Raw genomic sequence first — 22,222 nt, forward strand, 5'->3', positions numbered from 1 at the left:
TAGAGAACTGTCCATTTGTTCCTGCCCTCTGTTTCCTGTCCTTCAACCAGTTACTGATCCACACATGAACTTGTCCTCTTATCTCATGACTGCTAAGCAGTGTTCTCTCTAATTTTTTCCATCTGTGTGCGGAATGAATTTTGTTCTGAGTGGCAGTATCAAGACAGTATGTGTGCATGTGCATTCAGAATGGGGCCTTCCTGATTCAACCTGAGTGGGATCTAAAATTACCTGAGCACAAATCAAAATCTTGTGAGTGTGCGCACACCTTAGAGGGAACACTGCTGCTAAGTTTTCTCAGGAGTCTTTGATGAGGAACTTTGTTGAAAGCTTTTTGAAAGTCCAGGTATACCATGTCAGCTGGATCACCTTTGTCCACATGTCTGTTGACATTCTCAAAGAACTCAAAAAGGTTAGTGAGGCAAGATTTACCTTTGCAGAAGTCATGGTGGTTCTCCTTTAGCAGGGCCTTTTCTTCTATATGATTAACAATTTTATCTTTGAGAATGCTTTCCATCAATTTGCCTGCAACTGATGTTAAACTAACCGGCCTGTAAGTTCCTGGATCTCCTCTTTATCCCTTTTTAAAAATCGGTGTTATATTGACTACTTTCCAGTCCTCTGGTGCAGAGCTTGATTGTTGGGATAAGTTATATATTTTTGCAAGGAGGTCAGCAATCTCCCATTTGAGTTCTTTAAGGACTCTTGGGTGGATGCCATCTGGTCCTGGCAATTTGTTATTTTTAATTTTTCCAGACAGTTTAGAATTTCTTCTCCTCTTGCCTTGTACACTGCCCTGAATCTGTGGATTGGGAGATATATTAAATCTTTTAATTAATAAATAAATAAAATATCTGACTCAGTTCTGAACCTCTGTCCTTGATAAGCTTGGTTCAGGCACAAGTGTACACTCAGTATCCTCTACCGTGAAGACAGATGCAAAAACTCGTTTAGCTTCTCTGCAATCTCCATATCCCTCATTATCTAAGGGTCCAATTGCCTCCATGGCAAGTTTTCTGCTTCTGATATATTTAAATAAGTTTTTGTTATTCCCCTTGATGCTTTTAGCTAACTCTCTTTTCGTCTCCCTTATTACCTCCTTGCATTTCTTTTGCCAGAGTTTGTGTTCCTTTCTTTTATCTTGGTTTGGGCAGGCCTTCGGATTTCTGAAGGAAGTCTTGACTTTACTTGTTATCCATGCTGGCATCCTCCTGAACTTTTTGGTACCTTTCCTCCTTTTGGGTATACATTTTAACTGGGCTTCTAGTATGGTGGTTTTGAGTAAATTCCATGCATCCTGGAGCAAAGTAACTCTTCTGATTTTGCCTTTCAGTTTTCTTTTCACCAAAGTCCTCATTTTAGAGAAGTGTCCTCTACTGAAATTCAAAGTGTCTGTGTTAGACTTCCTTGGTGATTCTCTCATCACATATAAGTTGAATTTGATCACACTATGATCACTGTTCCCTAAAGGGTCCATGACACTGACATCTCGCACCAGGTCCTGTATACCACTCAGGATTAAGTCCAAGGTCACCTTCTCTCTAGTCGGTTCCATGACCAACTGATCTAGGGCTCAGTGATTCAGCTTGTCTAAATGTGACCTCTTTGTCATTACCTGAATGTGAATTTGCCGAATCTATGTATGGGTAATTGAAGTCACCCATTATTATAACTCTGTCTCTCTTTGATGCCTCTCTGATTTACTTCTGTAACTCCCAATCACTGTCAACATCTGGAGGGTGATAGCATGTCCCTAGTAGCACATTTCCTTTAAGGCCTTGTAAAGTCACCTGCAGAGTTTCCATGGATAACTCTGGTCTTCCCAGGTTTTTAAAGAAGGACATTGTAGAACTGGAAAAGGTGCAAAAGAGGGCAACCAAGATGACCAGGGGCCTAGAGCACCTTTCTTATGAGGCAAGACTACAAACTTTTTAGTTTAGAAAAAAGACAACTGCGGGGAGACATGATAGAGGACTATAAAATCATGCATGGTGTGGAGAAAGTGGATAGAGAGAAATTCTTCTCCCTCTTACATACTAGAACCAGGGGTCATCCCATGAAATTGATTGCCAGGAAATCTAGGACCAACAAACGGAAGTACTTTTTCACACAACGCATAATCCACTTGTGGAATTCTCTGCCACAAGATGTGGTGACAGCCAACAACCTGGATGCTTTAAGAAGGGTTTAGATAACTTCATGGAGTAGAGGTCTATCAACGGCTACTAGTCAGAGGGCTGTGGGCCACCTCCAGCCTCAAAGGCAGGATGCGTCTGAGTTCCAGTTGCAGGGGAGTAACAGCAGGAGAGAGGGCATGCCCTCAGCTCCTGCCTGTGGCTTCCAGTGGCATCTGGTGGGCCACTGTGTGAAACACGATGCTGGAATAGATGGGCCTTGGGCCTGATCCAGCAGGGCTGTTCTTATGTTCTAAATATTGTGCTACATTCACAGAACTACGGCCAGGCCATTTATTCCAAGACAGGCTTTAGTAGGAGAGACCCTACAAGCGCCCAGAAGTTAATTATTTCCCAAGTTCCTTAAGTACAGCCTACTTCTAGCATACAGCCAAATAATGAAAGATGGTGGGATGGTTTTGTGAATGCTTGTAGAAGTATGGATGGGCCTACTTTGGAATAAAAAGCTTGGGGTTGATATTGTACATGTAGCCATGCAGCCAGCAGATGGCTCTATTGACTCATATGGGTAGCTCTACATGCTACTCTGTGTGGGCCATGCAGTATTGCATCCTGATTGCTGTCCTACATACATTTATTTAGGAGCAAGTATCATAGGACTAAATAGAAAACTCCAAATACATATTTAACTTGTCTATAAGACTATAATACTAACAATACTTATCTGGAAACAGGTCAGTGGTTGTTGCTGGTGTCTAACTTGTATTTTCTGTCAGATTGTGATCCCTTTGGGGAAAAGAAACTATTTTATTTGTTTATTTTCTATGTAAACCACTTTGAGTACTTTTGTTGAAAATCAGTATATAAATATTCGTAATAATAGTCTCAATGAGATTGCGAAGAATTGACTTAGTTTTAAAAAAGAGGAGGGAAGTTAATTAAAAATTGTTTTTATATATGTTGCTTATATCTATCTATCTGGGGGTTTAGTGAGGTAAGCATGGGAACTGTTGCCAGGTACCTGGATTGAGTTCTCCTATAGGAGGAGTTCTATAGCTATCAGAATCCATGCTGTAGAATCAGTTGGAAGTCAACTGCCAAGGAAGAGGCTGGCAGAAAGGAACTCAGACTGAAGGATAGAAAATTATAACTAGTTGTGCTTTGAACTGTGTATTTCTTGGAAGGGCCATCTTTTTGTCTTGGTTTTTTCTTTGTGAAACAATAGATCCTCTTTGTTTTTAAAATATCTGGACTTCTTCTATCAAGGGCAATATATATTATAACAGAGGGACTGCTGGAAATAAGTGGTGGCAGCGGATACAGGAACCATCACAGAGATCACCAGGATTTACTCCCGGAAAAAAGCAGGCTGATACAAGGCCCCTAACTGGAGATTCATAAACAAAGCTACTTTGTCATGGCCTTACTGAGAATGAGAACATTGTGGCTGCACATTCAAAGTTATATTAATGGATTGGAGGCAGGCAGTTTACAGAAATACTAGAGCTGCTAATTTTGAAAAATGTTTCAGTCTGTTCAGTTTCTCTAAAACTGTTCAAAATGATACTGTGTCCATTTCTAATAGTTCTCAATAGATACGGATTTAGTCAGTCAAAGATGAAGGATGTAAGTTTATCTTTGAATTAATCTTGTGCAAGTGACAAAGGGAAGTAGAAAGCTTAAGGGAGCGAACAGGAGGGGGCTGAATCATCTCAGTGTGTTCTTTTGGCTTTTAACAGGTTTGGCACACTTGACTTGGGTTAAAGCAGTGAGGATTTCAACTGTGGTCCTCATCACAGATTATGTTCAACACATGTACAATCTGTGTACAGTCTACCCAAGTACAATTATTGATGTGCTATGCTGAATGTACGTACAGCAGTGCACTTCCTATTTGTATCATGCATTTGATGGACCTGTACCCAGGTTCACTTTAAAAATGAACGCAGGTACAGTCAACCATGCAAAAACATGTACAAGTGTACAGACATCTGACCACCTGTACAATACAATGTCCAAATAAGGCCTTTGTCATACTGGGAGGGTTCTAGTTATGTATCCTTGTTTTGCTGTGTTAAATTGTTGATTTGCCTTGGGCCTTTGGAAAAGGATGGGATATGTTTTAATATAATAGCAAACAGTAAACTCAGTTGAGAAATAACTGAAACATTAATCAGAACTAAAAATATAATTGTAGTAGTCATCAAATATATTAGTGAGTTTGTAAATGTATAATGAAAGAATAATTGAATATCTTGAAGCATATTTGTGAAATGTATCTTGTGGTCTGATCTTAAGATGATGCATCACCATCAGTACTGAGGCTGAGGTTAATTAAATGTCACAAATGTTCAATAATGCAAGGGAATTGTGACTTCATTGCTAGCAGATATATCAGTACAGATATTTAGGCTAGGATGTAAAATATTTCAAATGTAGTCTTTTGACTTTTCCTGCAACCAAGCTCAGCATTTTCTACCAGAAAACATAGTGTCATTTTTGTTCTTCTTTTCTAAAGAACCAACCAGTTGGGAACATTCACAAAGAAAGAATTTGATCAGCTAGCCCCAGTAGTGGATAGCTTCAGCCTCATGACATATGACTATTCAACACCACAAAGGTAAGGTGACAAAAACAGGAAACAATAGTGAACTGGGCTAGGCTATAGAGATGTTGTGAGTTCAACAAACATGTGGACCTCTCATAGGTCCTCATTATCCTTTAGTGATAATAGGATGCCTTTGGATTAAAATCTTGAAGGCACTCAGCTAAAATGTTGGCTCACCAGAATTCCTTGAATAGCTGGATGCAGTCCTTAATGGTTTTTGAGCATGAATTGGCCATTTAAATGATATTTTTGTTTTCTCATGAGAACTGAATGGGCCTTTCTGTTATCATTATGGATATTTAGTGTAAATATTACATCTGTAAAGCTTTAGTCAATATGCAAACAATCTTAAGCATGTTTACTCAGAAGTCTCACTGAATTTAATGGCATGTGTACTTAAGATTGCAGCTATAATGATATGTTTTTCTTCCATTTGCTGTTATATTTTTATTGTTTTAATTATATTGCAGTGGGTTTCTATACTAATTGGCTTTTGTTAGTAAACAGATCACAGCGGGTAATTCATGGTTCCAGATTCTGATTCAAGGGAGAAGAGGCACTCACTAGCCCTCTCACAACCCTGAAAAACTCCACCGAACGTGAACTTGCAGATGCAATATGGGCAGAAAAGAATTGCTTCTTTGCCGCATGTATGGCCTGAGCATAGGTTCTTCAAATGAGCTCTATGTTGCAATCTGTCGGATTCAATCCGAGTCTTTCTCCACCTCGCTCCAGTCGTCTACCTCGCCGCTTCAGCCCTCGTAGTTCTTCTGTATACCAAGGGGCCAATTCTGAAGCAGGTCGGAGAGGACGCTTAGGAGCGATCATGTCTACTGCCCCAGTGAGTTTGCTGTTCCAGTTCTCCACCAAGGCATCAACAGGATCACCAGCAGAGCCAACACTAAATTCCTCCAAGGCTTCTTGAAATCCTATTGGATCCAATAGCCTTCTCGGGCGGATCATCCTAATAGGTCCCTCACCCCTGGGAAGGTGGGAAGTGATTGTGAGTCCGACCTTAACCAGATGGTGGTCCGTCCATGACAATGGAGAAATCACAGGATTCCTCACACACGGAACACCACCCTGATCAGAGTGAAAGACCAAATTAAGCATGTGACCAGCAGTGTGCGTTGGCCCCGAGACCACTTGGGATAGGCCCATAGACGTTATGGCTGCTATGAACTCCTGAGCCGCCCCGGAAAAATTGGTCCCAAAATGAACATTGAAGTCCCCCAGCACCACAAGCCTGGGGGATTCCAACACCAAGTCCGAGACCAAGTCCGTCAGCTCAGTTAGGGACTCTGTTGAGCATCAGGGCAATCGGTACACCAACAGAAGTCCCAGTCTATCCCTGGTCCCCAGACTTAAGTACACACATTTGATATGGTCTGACACTCTAACGGGGATCCTGGTAAGGGAAAGGTTATTCTTATAGACCACAGCCACTCCACCTCCCCGCCCACGATCCTTCACCTGCTCCTCAACAGAGTAGCCTGGGGGAAGAAGCTGGGACCACACTGGGTCCCCAGCCTCCCCCAACCAGGTCTCTGTAATACATACCAGGTTGGCACCTACATCCAGAATCAAATCATGGATGGTTTCTGATTTGTTCTGGACCGGCCTGGCATTACAGAGGAGCAAGGTGAGGTTCCAAGGATGATCAGCACTGCACAGGTCAAAGAGCTGGCTGGACAGCCGGAAGGGGAAACAGCTATTAGATTTCCAAGTCCCCTTCCCCTGTAACGGCCCGCTGACCTGCCAATGTTACTTCTTCTGTTCCCCACCACGACCGGAATGGCCACCCCACAGTCAGTGGACACGCCCCCGTCTCCCCATCTCCAGTTAAGCCCAGACACATTCTAAGATTGTCTCACAGGGTTGTTGTGAGGAGAAACTTAAGTATGTAGTACACCGCTCTGGGCTCCTTGGAGGAAGAGCGGGAAATAAATAAATAAATAAATAAATAAATAAATATGGTGCTACATGAAAATTATAACTGCACCTTCCTTGCTTTCACTGATGCAAATTGGTCTATGATGTGATCAAAGTCAGTTTTTTCAGTTTCTTCTCTTTCTACACTCAGCTGAGCTGAGCAGGAGGAGCTCAACTCCACTCTGGACTGGCTGATCTGTCTGCAAAACAATTCTATGACCAGTCTCTCTCTTTCTCTTGCACACACACTCCAAATGCACCTGCACAATGAAAATAGTCTCCTCCACTATCCCCTTATTAAAGGACAGAGTTCTCTACGGTGGCACAGTATGCATGCAATTGCATTAATGTTGCACAGTCTTTGTACCCTGGTACACTGCATATGCAGTGTAAGTAATCACACTAAGATGGTCTAGACAGGCATACTAAACTTCAACATGGCTTAGAATTTTTCAGCCACTGCATCCTCCAATTACAGCCACCAACCAAGAGTATAACATTCTAGTCAGGCTAGTAAAATTCTGGCTGGTGGCAACCCTATTTGACACAATATGCAGCTCTTCCACCACCATGCCCTGCATTCACAATGACAACCTTTCAGCATTTGCTGTCATATTGCTGAATAAAGTTGCAGAGAAACAGACCAACTGTAAATCCATATTGTTCTGCTGTCAGAGGAATGAGGCAAATATCTGAAGATACTCCCAACTCTGAACAAAAGTCAGCAAGGATTTCTCAATTAAAAGCAAATTAACTGTTAACCAGTTGTGGGTGGAGAAATAGAACAGACACAACTACTGACCTATGAAAGCATGGGAAGGCTGGCCTTTGATAAGGCTGGGTCAATAGGAAATGGTATAAGATAGGTTTGAAAATAAAATTCTGGGGATGTAAACAGCACATGGGAGGGGGAGAAGAGTCCCCCCCCCTTTTTTTTCTTGTTGTACAAGCTCTTTTCCTAAATTAATTCTCTTTCTCCTGAAAATTGAGCTTTTATATGCGAACTCTATAATAAAATAATCAATGCCGACCTATTAAGCACTGTACATTTCCACTAACAAATCTTACAGAATGTTACAAATGCAGGGATTGCCTGTTGATAGAAAGCAGGATTGTCAGATATTTTTGCATGACATCAAACAATGCAAAATATGCAGCCTTTCCCAGTTGTGATCACACACTACTGAATTTCTGCCTGCCATACAACTGTTAGGCACAGCAACCCTGGTCAAAAAATGAGGTAGTAAGACATATTGGCAAGGATTTGTAATACGGGAGAAGAATGAGGCAGAGTAACATAGTATGATTTGGGTTTGGGGTTATTCAGCAGTAGCTCTGTATTAGGACCGAGGGTTGGCAGAACAAAAACCCTTATGACTCTGTGCATGGTGTCTTCTTTGAACTTTAATGCAATCTGATGAGCATCCAGAAGAACACAGGCCAACCCACAAAATTAGTATTTCAATGGACTGGAGAGGTGCATAGGGATATCAAAGGAGCCCATTCTTCTGTATAGCAAATGCACTTATACAATGTGATCCTAAACGTGTTTCCTCAGAAAAACCAACAGCCAGGACCCCTTGCCTGTTTTGAGACTCCCCCCCTCCCCCCGCCCATTAAGTGGCTCAAGGGGTCTGATTCTCTTTGTCCTCTTCCCCCCACCCCTGCAATTTTAACCTTCCCTCTTATCGGGATATAAAAAGAAGCCAGGCGTCCTAGCATTCAGTCAGACTTTCTCGGAGCTTCTCCCCTGTGTTAAGGACCAGGGGATTTTTGCCCCCATTCTTCTTCCAGAAAGAACCCAGGCATCTTGCTTGATATCTAGACTCCTCCCTCCCCAATCACCCCCGCCACAGTTGCTGGGTGGGCAGCTTATTTCACAGTCCTGTTGTTCCTCTCTCATCCCTTCCATCCTTTCCATATGGTGGAGATGGAGGAGGAAGCACGGCGTAGTTTCCCAGCAAAGGGCTGGCCTTTCTCAGGGTGCGCGGCAAATAAAGGCCCGCTGCGGAACAGTAGGAGGAAAAAGGAGCCGGGACTTATCTCATGCTCAGGCAGGTTGCTGGTGGGAGGAGACGCTCAATCAGGTCTGAGGCTGGAGTGGAGAGCAGCTCTCGTACGCTCTGTGCCTGACAGGCACTCACGCAAAAGGGGCAGGGGCTCGCGTGTGCCTGGGAAAATGTTACGCAGGTTCTAAAATGGAAGGTTGGAGGCGGCGTGATTGAGCGCGCAAGGGGTGTGTGAATGTGTGGGAGAGAGTAAGTAAGAGCGGGAGCTGCAATAGCAGCTGCAAAAGCCAGTGCCCCCCCTTCAAGTGACGTCCAGGGCACGTGCCATGCCTGCCCAACTCTAGATACGCCTCTTAATAAGGACACTGATATGAGAATGCATAGTAAACATGATTCCTGTTCCTTTTGGCTTGCATCTATTAACCTTCTGTTCGTATTTCCACAGTGATAAGCAGCCTTTAAAATTCCTCTGTTTGTCAGGGCCACTATGGTTCCAATCTGTGTATACTTACCTGGAATTAAGCCCATTGAACAAAGTGATACATATTTCCAAGTAAACATGCATAGGATTTTCTTGTAAGAAAATAGCTCTGTATTTGCTTTGAAGCAGTTCGGACAGTTGCTTAGCACCCACAAATAGTACTTCTTCCCATCTTATCAAGCAGTGCCTTCAGTATTTGTATCTAGTTTCCTCAGCTGTCAATTTGAAATGTACATACAAGATAAAGGAAATCATCCAGTAGCCTGCCCCAGAAAACTACAAACAGAATTCTATATTATATAGAAGGTACTTATTTTTCTTTAAGGCTTTTTAACTACTAAATCTGGCCTCTAGCCAACAACAATGTATACTAGAAAGAGACTAGAAAACATTACAACAGAAACTAAATTGAAGATGCAATAGGAGTCTCCCTCTCTTTTAAAAGAAAAAAGCATTTCATTTTAAAATTATTGTTGCATGTACATTTGAAAATACAATACAGAAAAGTTTAATATTAAAAAAGAACTGATTCATTTAAAGAATGTGGTACATGTACACATGCACATACTGGCTTTCATTTCACTATGTTGAGAATTTTAAAAAGAGATAAAAAGTGTACAATGTATGAATTCTCTTACAAAGATAGTAAAGGTAAAGTGTGCCGTCAAGTCAACTTCAATTCCTGGCACCCACAGAGCCCTGTGGTTGTCTTTGGTAGATTACAGGAGGACTTTACCATTGCCTCCTCCCACGCAGTATGAGATGATGCCTTTCAGCATCTTCCTATATTGCTGCTGCCCGATATAGGTGTTTCCCATAGTCTGGGAAACATACCAGCTCTCGAACCAGCAAACTTCTGCTTCTTAGTCAAGCATTTCCCTGCTGCGCCACTTAAGGTGGTACAAAGGTAGTAGCTCAGTGTTATTGTCTTGTCACACTTGGTGTCTCCAATATGCTTTTGTATCTTTTGGGAATCCTATTTGACACCTGTTTTAAAATGTATTATTACTTCTGTTTTTCCTTCAGGCCTGGCCCTAATTCTCCTCTTCCGTGGATTAGAGCATGTGTTCAAATGCTGGATCCTGAATCAAAATGGAGAAGTAAAATTCTTCTAGGACTGAATTTTTATGGCATGGACTACTCGGCACTGAGTGCTCCTGGGCAACCCATATTTGGAAACAGGCAAGGCTTCTAGAGTTAACTTTTTGAAAGTGTGTGTGTGTGTGTGTGTGTGTGTTGGTAGGACTAAACTAAACTTGACAAGGTAGGTCCATCATTCACATGCCTTCCTGGTTAATATTAAAAGCGGGAATTGTGGGGAGTCTATCTTACAGTAAAAAGAGTGCTGAACCTCCCCCTCCCACATATCTTACCTTTCCACCATTGATTTTGCCAGTCACTTTTATGCATCCTAACTCTTGACCTAGGAAGTGAACCAGGAATGGAGAAAAGTGGCTGGAGCAATGGACTGAAGGGGAGCAGGGTACAGTAGAGGGTCCAACACCTGTCCCGATCCCAAGCAATCATCTTACTCTTAGACAGACAGAAACACACACACACTCCACATGTGAACCAGGTAGACATAGGAACATAGGAAGCTGCCATATATTGAGTCAGACCATTGGTCCATCTAGCTCAGTATTGTTGACACAAACTGGCAGTGGCTTCTCCAAGGTTGCAGGCAGGAATCTCTCTCAGCCCTATCTTGGAGAAGTCAGGGAGGGAACTTGGAACCTTCTGCTCTTCCCAGAGCGGCTCCATCCCCTGAGGGGAATATCTTCTAGTGCTCACACTTCTAGTCTCCCTTTCATATGCAATCAGGGCAGACCCTGCTTAGCTAAGGAGACAAGTCGTACTTGCAACCACAAGACCAGCTCTCCTTATTGCTGCCATAACGAGTCAGACCATTGGTCCATCTATCTCCATCAATGTCATGAACAGTTGACAGATGGTCTTTACTGATTAGTTTTAAATACATAGTTGTGGTGCATATGTAATTTTGTAGCAAAGTTCATGATAAGTTTATACAGATTGCAGTATATCAGAATTTCCATGGGTGCCACTCACATGTGTGGCACACCACTGTGGTGACATCATCAAGATAACCTCCATCTCATAAATAATGCACCACATAATCTCAGTAATTATTTGGCCAGAATTGTTGTGTAAGGTATCATTGGAAAAGTATATTCATAAGCTATAAAACACGCCCTTACAATTTCTGAAGAATTTCCCCCTCCTTTTACAGGCAGATTTTAACACCATTTTTGAATCTGTTATGAAATGGTAACATTACTGTGCAAGTAACAATTTTAAAAACTGCTATATTTGAGCTTCCTTCCTTCCTTCCCCACAAGTAACTGCAAGAGAAAATAAGTTTGACTGTTGTTCACTAGATGGTATTACAGTGTGTATATATATATAACAATGTATTTCAAATACAGGAAAAAAATGTACCAGAAACCTAATGTGCCAGCACAATACCATAATATGAACATAATTTAAACCAACAACTTTTGTAATACTATTTCACAAGTCGAGACTCAGTGGCTGTCTTCATCATAAGTATCTTATTCAGAACCTTCTTGGGGAAACACATTACTGTATTGCAAAGGAGTTTTCTCCCTTCAATGCATACCATTACATGGTATGTTGCAGGCCAGGCGTTTGCAAAGTGAACAGCATTTTAAAGACTGTTCAGGATCTGCAAGCTTGCTTGCATTCCCAGGGGTCAGCAACCTGTGGCAGGGGTTCTAAAAGTGGTATACAAAATTATTTTTGAGTGCTACTCACTGTGCTAGGAAGACTGGCCTCTATAGTGTTCTCTGTCTGCCTCTGGCTAGCATGCTACTGTTTGCTGTAGAAGGCGGTGGATATCTGGGATTGGCAGTCTCTGGCTGTGCCCTGGTGGCTGGTGCTCCAGCCAGCCTTCTGGCAGAGCCAGAGAGATCTCCACTGCCAGTCTTGGATGTCCACTGCCTACTACAGCAAGCAGTGACAAGACAACCAGAGACAGGCAGTGAGCCTCATAGCAAGTGATCTTCCTCACACCCATGCCCTCTTTCTTCTCTAGCAATTAAGTTCCATGCTTTGCCCCTGAAACGAAGGAGAGAAAACACACACATTTGCTCAAGGATAGCGAGTCAGACCAGCTAACAATGCTTAATGCTGGCAGTGGAGAATAATGCTGAACACCGCCAGGAAGAAGAGAGGTGGTGATTAGTGTGAGACTTCCAGCACAGCAGTAAGTCCAGCAACTGGGGACATGACCAGTGATGTGGGGGCAGGGCGGGGCAGCATCACAACCTGGCTGATGAAGGGGGCAGGGCTAGCGAGTCAAGGATGCCAACTTCAGTGTGAGCAGTATGCCTCCTCAAGTAAACTCTGAAAGTTGATACACTTCTTTTAAAAGTTTGCTGATCCCTGATCTAGTGACTGTAATATTATGACAGAACATTTTGCTACAGTGAAATAATACAGTCTCTTGGAATGAATGGAACACTTCAACATGCTGGGACAAGAAAGGACGCCAACATCCCAAATGGTTCACTACCACTACATGGAAGTGGTAGCCAAATGTTCCTTCATAGTGTCACACACACTAGATGAATGAAAGTGAGCTTGCAGATGTTTAACTTTCTTTAAAATGCTACCCTCCCTACAAATCCCTAGCTTACAATTTGCCATGTACTGAGATGTTTGCATGCTAGGTAAATGAACTCCTTTGTGATAATGTGTTTTCCCAAGAAGGTTATGAAGAAGATACTTATGGTGAAGACAATCCTGACTTATGAAATAGTATTCTAAAGTTAATTTTATTTTAAAGTTCATATTGCTGTATTGTACTGATACATATTACGTTTCTGGTACATCTGTATCTGTGTTTGAAATAAATTGTTATGTGAACAATTGCCAAACTTGGTTTACTCTTGCAGTTACCTATGGGTGGGAACTAACCTAAATAAAACAATTATTTTCAATTGTTATTTTCATAATGAAGTCTCCATTTCAAAACAGATCCAAAAATAGTGCTAAAAATCCAATTTTTTCTGTGTTCTGCCTATAAAAGGAGGGAGGAAACTCTTCAGAAATCATAACAACATGTTTCATAGCTGATGAAAACACCTTTCCAATGACAGCTTACATACAACAAAAGTGGCTCAATAATTACTGATGCCCATTACTTATGAGACATTAGTGGCCATTTTGATGATGTTATCACAGAGGTGTGCCACATATGAATGGCACCATAGAAATTCTTTATCTAGAGAGGTTTTCAAATCAAATCAAGCAATCTGTATAAAACTATCATTAATTTTTCCATGCGACAAGTATTTTATACACTATGCTCCCAGACTACAATGCAAAACTCAATTTACTTATGCATTATTTATTTGTCTGTGTTAAGAGCTTTGAAGATTTGTTGAAAAGCACTTCTTTCCTATTCATACTTTGTATGATTTTCCTTCGGCTCTTCCTTCCTTCCTTGACCCTTCCTATTCAACTGAATCCTTTCTTTTGGCCATATCCCCCCCCCCACCCCACACAAAGGCACTTACTCATCCTTTCCTCAAGTCAGTGCCTCAGCTTACTGCCTACTCTGTTATCTTTTCTCCAGCCACCTTGCCTCTGGCTTCCCTGTTTCTTAACATCTCTACCTCCTAGACTCATTGTCCAAATCAGTCCCATCTTTGCTCTTTGGCCCCTTTGCATGAAGTGCATGAAGATTGTTCTGGTAAATGCAGGAGCAAATTGAATTGAATTGGAATTAAGTTCTAGCAGTGGGCCAGAGGGTAAATAGCTTTGATGTCGCGAACAAGACTAACTTTGTAACAATATGGTCAAAAATCTGTGGAATTCTTCACTCCTTTCCTCGCCCAGCATGGGGGCGCTTTTAAATAAAGTGGAGAATTATTTCTGCAGTGGATGAAATGAAGCTTTAAATGTAGATTCTTCCAGCAGACTATCACAGCACCTGTAGTATATTGTTAAAATTCATTGGCCAGATAATATTTTATAGCAGAAGGGGGTTGGATACTGTAGCTTATGGTGCACCTTTTATCCTTTAATACTACAACGCCTTTGAATTTAAGAGTGTCCTTTGTATTTCTAAATACATCTACAGCATCATCCACTGTAGCTAACTTGAATTCTACTAAAAATGCTTCTGTAGTCAATACCATGTACACTTAGACAGCTGCCTTCCATTTGTATGCTGTTCTGAATGGACATTTTTGAGAAATTTGCAGCATTTGATTATGCTAAATGTAGAATTTGAAAACAAAGGTTTTCCTAGATTGACTGAAGTCATCCTGATTAAGAAGAACAAACTCTAAATATCTGCCCTGTGCATTTGAGGAAAGTATATCAAGATATCAAGCTAAATAAAATTTAAATTAAAAGAGGGAAAAAGCTATATTGAATATATCACAGATTAGCTCCAGTACAGCTGCAAGTATAATACTTGCTTTTGTCCAATGAAGTCATTTAAAATGTGTTCAAGACTGTCTCTCAGTTGAGGCTGCTTGCTCTTAATGATAATAATAGTACTTAACATTTGTTTAGCACTTTTTGAGTGTGCAGAGTACTTCACATGTATTTGTTTGATCTATTAACAACTTCATACGATTCTTGAGTAGGTCTTTTATGTCAGTTTACACACTGAATAAGGTTTGACATAATAAATTGCCAGTTGAAAAACATAAAAGATTTGACATTGCACTGTGCTATTCAAAGACAAAAGAAGATTCCTTGCAAACTGTCAAAGGATGTAGAATTCCATTGAGAGCTTTATTGGCTGCTTGCCATGCTGTAAATAGCAGGTAATAAAAAATGATACTTAGAAAGGCTAGAGGTGAGATTCTCCCAGAAAATAACAATGAAGCACATTAAAGGGATGGCTGCAGTGATCTTGGGGAAGAGACGTATTTGAGAGTATCTGGACATGTGCGTGTAGAATGATTAGGCATGACTTGTTTGTATCAATCAATCAGCTTTATTATGGTCAAAGACCAGCATAGGTAAATGCAAACAACTACCAATGAATATAAAACTGTCTAAAAAGTATAAAATATTTAAAATAAACTATAAGATATACTAAGGGGTAAAAGTGGGATAGCTAAAAATAAGGGAAGACAGCTTATAAGACCAATAAAACTGGTAAAACAACTAACTAATATAAGCAATTTAGTGCAATCTATATAAAAATTGTTCTGTAGGAAGATGCAACTCTAATGGGAGGACTAGTGGAAAGGAGGTAAAACATAGTTAAATATATAAATACATATATAACTGTAAGTTAAAAGCAACTAAGATAGTAAAAGTATTTAAAAAGACATATTAGAATATATTGGTCAGTAGTTAAATCATGAGTTATGGGCTGGTAGTCAGGGTTCGATGGATACTGCACACTGCCGTGCAGAACCTAGCAACATTATACATGAAGGCTTGCTTTTCATCTGAGAGCAGCATCTTACTGTAGACTTGACTGGATCGGCCAGGTAGATGAGAAATAGAGGAAATATGAGCTTCTCCTGGCTAGCTTTATAAAACAGGCAAGACAAAGAGTACATGTGCAGTGGTTTCCACCTCTCCAGAGGCACAGGGGCAAAGCCTTTCTGTAAATGGGATCTTCTTGTATTTGCCTTCCAAAACTGCGGATGAAAGGGCATGACAGCAGGTGAAGTGAATGCCCTTCTGTGGCTTGGTATTTCCAGCTGAGTCAAATATGTGGGGGGGGGGGAGATACTGTGAACCTAGAGCTGTCCGAGGCCTGATAGCCAGGAACCATACTTACATCCACCTGGCGTTCAGGATCCTTTGTTTGATGGTCGTTTTTGCCTTGTCACTGCCCATAACAAGAAGGTGAGACAGGGAGAAGCCCAATAATTCCTCCTTATTATCGACTGCCCTCTTCCATGAGGATTGGAAATTATCCAGTATTAATGGGGCCAGGCCAGAATTAGTCCAATCAAAATTTCTGAGGAAATTATCTCAGGTGGACTGCTGTGTACCCAATGTATTTAAGGGTGGAGTCAAGGGTGGAGCCCAGAATATGGTTCATTATCTTCTTTATATATATTTCTCCTAGGCGTACCTGTCACTAATCCCATGAGTGGCAGCTCTCACGAGAGTTCGGGATAGCGACAGGATGGCTGGGAAGGGAACAAATGGCGGCAGCTGGCTGGCTGGCCGGCAGAGAAGCAAAATGCCAGCAAACGGTGGCACAGCCGGCGGGTGGGGAGAAGAGGCCTGCCGGCCAGCTGGGGAAAAATGACAGCAGTGGTGGTGGGCAGGTGGGCAAAGCGGGGTGGGGGTGGGGAAACAGCGGCTGAGACTGGTTGGGAAACGGTCGTGGAAGTGGGCAGGGAAGAAGACAGTGACAGCGGTAGCAGCGAACTAGAGGCCAAGCAGGCTGGTCCCTGGGTGGGGAAGAGAAGTGGTGGCAGGTGGGGAGGAGAACTCTGGCTGATGAGGGAGAACGAACTGCGGGCTGGGGGAGAATGGTGGAGGGTCAGGGATAGGGAGCACTTGAGGCACAGATGCTCTGCACCAGGTGAGCTAGTATTCAATTATTGGCTTTAGCTAAATGGAGGACAAATTTCAATCAAGATGAAAACTAACCCTAGCGAAGAAATTTCATGTCTATGGGTGCTCTCCTCATATGTTAATAGGGATGGGTTATGAACATACCAAACTTGCACTTGGTCAAAGGGTCCTTGATGTTGAGCAGCAAAATGATCAGTCTCATTTCTGATACTGGGTAATCAGCCTTTGAGCACAAAACCAGCCAAATATCACAATACGCTCATGATAGAGAAATATTACAGGGCATTTTCACAGGTGCGCTTTAATGTCTTACGTACAGTTTCGTTGTTTAAATTCATGTAAACCACCTTGAGTCTAAGGAATTCAGGCAGTCAGTAAATACATATAGACATACAGCTGTTCTTGCAGGAAGATTTCCATTTGCGGAACACTTTTGTCCTTGTGGAGATGGAGCCGTTGAAACAGCACATGCACTATTATACTGTAGTAATTCTCGGGACATTCATATACTCCATTTTAAACAAAATTTCTGGGGTGTAGAGATGAATTTTATGTGCATTATCTTCTTGCAGATCAAGATAAGATTTCATATAAGGTTGCCACGTTCTGCCTGATAGCTAGTAGAATCTGTCAGGAAATTATATCTATTTAATTGTGTAAGAATTGTGTTTAATACATTAGCACCATTCTTTTTAGTATATAATTATTTGTTTGGGTTTCTTTTCCCCTTTTCATTAGTATAATATCTGATTGCTTTTCCCGTCTTATTTCATATATATCTTCTTGTATTTCAGTATTTTTATTTCTATTGGTCAGTGACAGTAATAAAGACTAGCCAACCCCGCACAGAGCATCTGTGCACTCTTTGGGACCGGCGGTTACCTCTCCCCCCCCCCCGTTTCTGCCCCAGTCTCCGCTTCCGGGCCCAGCCGCCTCTCCTCCCCACCACCACTTCTGCCCCCGCTTTCTTTCCCCCCTCCTGGGCCTTGCTTCCTTGGCTTTGCCTCTGTGGCGATCAATCCTCCTGGGTGCACCTCAGCCAATCAGGCGTGTCCGCTACCCAGCCAATCAGCTGAGCGCTGGGACGCACATTCCAAGGCACACCCAGGAGAATTATATAGAAAGATTCTGTTCTGTTCTGACCAAAGGTCTGTTAAAATTCTAGCATTCTGTTTTGTACAGTAACCAACCAGATGTCTCTGGGAAGTCCTCAATCAAGGCATGAAGGCAATAACCCTTTTTTCCTGTTGCCCCCCCCCTTTAATTTGGAGGTATATTGTCTCTGAATGTGAAGGTTCAGTATAGCTGTTATTACCAATAAATAGCCAGTGATTGTACTCTCCTGCATGAGTTTGTGTAATTCTCTTTCCATGTTATCTAAACTAGTAGCAATCACCACATCTTGTGTCAATGAATTCCATAACTTAATTGTGCTTTGTGTGAATTCCTGACTCTTAACCTGACTCTTCAGTCAATAAGTTTTATTGAATGAACCCAAGTTCTAGTATTATGAGGAGACAAAAAACTTTTCTGCACTTTCTCAACATGAGACATAACTGTATAAGCCCCCTTTTAAATGTCTTTCATTATTAAATGAAAACTATATCTGCTTTTCTCATATAAGCCTGAGATGATGGGGCGGTAGGGAGCAATTATCTCACAAATCCAGTATGGATCTCATATTCTCTCACACCTTCAATCCACTCAGGACTTGGCATGAACAGGAGGAAGTCTCCACCTGCCTCAGGATCCTATCCCTTCCTCAGATTTTGTACTCCCCTTCAGGGGCTGGGGGGGAACGTACCACAGTTTGAAAACTACTCCCCCATTGTAAATCCTTTCATAGAAAGGGCATCTTTATTTAGAGCTGAATGCCACACTAATCCTGAGTGCTTGGTTAGATTTTATATAATATATCATGAACATATTTAAAACAATACCTATTTTATATTACAACATAATTATTAATACGTATTTTGATTCTAATGTAAATCTTATAAGGCTTAGCGACATTCCTCATGCATAACTCTTTCACTACCATTGACTGATAAATTTGGGGAAATGAAAATCCAGTTCACTGAACACTAAAAAATGAGTGTCTACAAAATGGTTGTTACAGCTATTACACAGGAGATTGCCCACTAGATTGTTAAACAGGCTGTGAATTTGAGGTGCTATAAATGTAGCTGAAATAGGAGTTCACCTGCAAAGCTAAGTCCCTAATTCAGTCTGAAAAGTAAGGCAACTTTTCTGAGAGAATCATAGGAACATAGGAAACTGCCATATACTGAGTCAGACCATTGGTCTATCCAGCTCAGTATTGTCTTCACAGACTGGCAGCGGTTTCTCCAAGGGTGCAGGCAGGAATCTCTCTCAGCCCTATCTTGGAGAAGCCGGGGAAGGAACTTGAAACCTTCTGCTCTTCCCAGAGGGGCTTCATCCCCTGAGGGGAATATCTTGCAGTGCTCACACATCAAGTCTCCCATTCAGATGTAGCCAGGCAGACCCTGCTTAGCTATGGGGACAAGTCATGCTTGCTACCACAAGACCAGCTCTCCTCTCCCTAAAAGACATTTTAGAGAATGCAGGCATCGATCCCGCTACCTCTCGCATGCTAAGCGAGCGCTCTACCATTTGAACTAATTCCCCTTCCTCCTTTACAATCCAGTTGTAAAGGTAAATATTTTATCTGTGGTACGTGGGGACTGGCTATATGGCCTTGGTACAGGGAGCACTGAAATGATGCTTTTACAGTTGTTGGCTTGAATATGTAGTATTAGCTGTGAAATGTGCAGCATCAATTTATGTTGCATTTTCTTTCCTATAGTAAGTAATATTTACTAGTCAAGTGTTATCACTGCTGAGGCAAAGAAACCCTCCTTTAATATATAGTTTATAGATGATGTCTTTATATTCAAAGCATTAGTGATGTACTGGTTAACTGCTGTGTGTTGCTAGCTTTTGATACACAGGATGAGATTAAAAAATACCACATCTTGATATTTTCAAAAACAAAAAGCCTCCCCTTCCCCTGCCCATAGACATTTAGTTTTCATAAATGTTACCCTTAAATAGATAATTCTGGATCTTGGGGTTAATAAAATCCAGAGAAAGATGTTATTTGGATAGTTAGTTCCATATTCTCTGAAGGTCAATTAACATCAAATGATAAAAATTCAGAACAAGCATGTATTATTATCAGAGCTTGCATATACAGTAACTTTGACTTTCACTACAAGCCTAGCCCTTATCCAGTGTAAACCCCTGCCTCTGATAACTGGAATCACAACTCAAACTGTAGAATGACTTTTAAGCTTCTAATATGTATGTATATAACTTGATTTCTCAACAATTGACTCACAATGAATGTGTGAGCTGATTCCATGGGGAAATAATGTGTTTTGAGCTTATATTATGAGGTTATGGCCCTATTATGACTCATTCACTCATGCAAGTCACCACTGAAGCTGCTGTAGATATGTGATGAAATTCTATGGACTAGCCTTAACAGAAAACAGCACGCGTGTTTCAGGTGTGTGTGTGGATTTTTTTAAACGCAAGAAGGGCTTGAAACAGATTTCAGTGGAAAGAAAGACTGGAATTGTGATAATGTGTGGTCATTTAATGGTGAGCTCCATTAAGATTCTGTTAAAATCCTTTGTATCTTCCGTTTCTGTGGCAGCATGTACACACACAGAAACACAGCATTATCTACAAATCTAAGAAACCAGTAGGCAAAATATTGTAATGATTTTGAGGCGTGTGTGCACGCAAATGTGTGTGTGTAAGTAAATGACAGACTGTGAGCTTGAGAAACTGAAGGAGAGACATAATGTAGACCTGGGTGGAGAAAATAAGAGAAAAAGCCTAAGGGTTGGCAGCATATTAAGGGATACCAGGTTTTCTTTCCGGAAACCTGATGTGATCTGTTCCTGACTTATAGAAGTATATATGTTACTATCTTCCACCTGATGCTCAAACCAAATGCTACAGAGATGCCATAAGCCTCCAGTTTTCCCTCTCTCCTGAGGAAGCAAAAAATCAGAGTTTTTCTGCCTCTGGATCTTCGCACTGATTGGTGAAGTGGGGAACTTGGGTAACAATGTACAGAATTAATGTTCAGCTAATGGCTTTACATTTGGATGTTGGGTGGTTAGTGGTGACCTTGGAGAGTGCATTCCTTTTTGTTGTTTCTTACCATGGAGTTCAGAGGATGCACTAAAGGCACATCTTGCTAAACATCTTTAAACTTCTACTGTTACAACCAAATGGAAATCTTGCTGAGCTGAGTCGGACAATGCTCTGTTACTAGTCTGACTCTTTAGCATTCTTTCTTCATCTGTTTGCAAACTAGTTCAGTTACTCTGACTGCTGCAGGGTACCGTGCCTGTGATCTTTCCTCCTTTCTCCCTGCTTCCCCCCACCCCTAAAGTGTTCCCTAAAGTGTTCAAGGTTAAATTCAGTATCTGCCGGGCTCTTCCATTTGCTCACTTGCAAGTTAAGCATCCTTGACCTTGCCTGCTTTGCATGCCAGATTACCTTACTTTTGATCACACAGCAATTATTCTGGCATCTTCATTTATGATAGTTTATAACAAATCAGTGATAGATTGCTAGATCTGTCCAATTCTAATTGTCGCATTAGAGCAATAATTGTAATAAAAAGAATTCTAGAGCTTTGCAGGCACTGAAAAGCTAAGCACATTAATTTATTGTTATGTTGAAGTTATAATTAGAAATGTTTAATTCAGCAGGATTTGTAGTGTTTCTGAATTAAGTATCTTAACATTTATTTTGATGCTTGTTCATTTGAGTATGACTGATCTGTCCATTTAAATGCAGTGACTGCAATGCATTGTACATGTGCATTGCTTTATGGGTACGCTAAGCAGCTTGTTTTCTCTCAGCACTGCCCCTCAAGCAACACTTTTCACGCTGCTGCGCCTCAGGCTCATTTTTCAAGTGAGAGGAATTTAAAGAACTCTTACATGACACAAGCAGGAGGTGATGCTGTTCTTGTAGATGGTGGTGGTGGTAGTAATAATAACAATCATAATAATCTTTGTTAGCCGCCCCGTAACAAATTGTTCCCTTTGGGTGGTGGGGAAGGCTAAGCTCCAGTATGGAAGTGTCTGCTCCATGCTACTGCTTCTAGTCTGTAGCCATTGTTTGTAGCCTCACTATACAGCTGACTAGCAAATCCTTTGGCTGAAAAGTTTTGAAATTTAGACTAAAAGTAATTACATTCTGCTTTATCCTGCTTGTCTGAAAAATAGTTTTTAAATCAAAGATTGGAACATGACATCAGGAAGTATGTTTGTAAGACCCTTTGCATTCAAAATGATAACCATTTAGTGAGTGGATATAAGCAGAATGTCTTTTGGTGAATAAGAGAAACAAGCTGACCTGGCGAACTCTCGCGAGAGCTGCCACACATGGGATTCATGACGGGTATGTTTATGAGCATTATATAGATAGATAGCCTGTATAGCTGCATTATGTTTTCTGC

The 22,222-nt window shown here is 41.4% G+C and overlaps 1 protein-coding gene across 16 annotated transcripts in view; it reads left to right on the plus strand.

The window, feature by feature from the left end:
- CHID1 (chitinase domain containing 1) overlaps window positions 1-22,222 on the plus strand; it is a 192,734-nt gene that overhangs the window by 102,034 nt on the left and 68,478 nt on the right. For 15 of the 16 annotated variants that reach the window (XR_008306396.1, XM_053246920.1, XM_053246259.1 and 12 more), the window contains 2 exons: window positions 4,654-4,755; window positions 10,192-10,347. Coding sequence is in view for 15 of the 16 variants with exons in the window: in XM_053246920.1 (XP_053102895.1) it covers window positions 4,654-4,755; window positions 10,192-10,347 (258 nt within the window). In the remaining variant the exon portion in view is untranslated. Of the gene's footprint in view, window positions 1-4,653; window positions 4,756-10,191; window positions 10,348-12,238; window positions 12,932-22,222 lie in introns of those variants that run through there. The other variant, XM_053247294.1, reaches the window with a different exon arrangement.

This window comes from Hemicordylus capensis, chromosome 1 (genome assembly GCF_027244095.1).
Source record: "Hemicordylus capensis ecotype Gifberg chromosome 1, rHemCap1.1.pri, whole genome shotgun sequence".
NCBI classification, from domain to species: Eukaryota; Metazoa; Chordata; class Lepidosauria; order Squamata; family Cordylidae; genus Hemicordylus; species Hemicordylus capensis.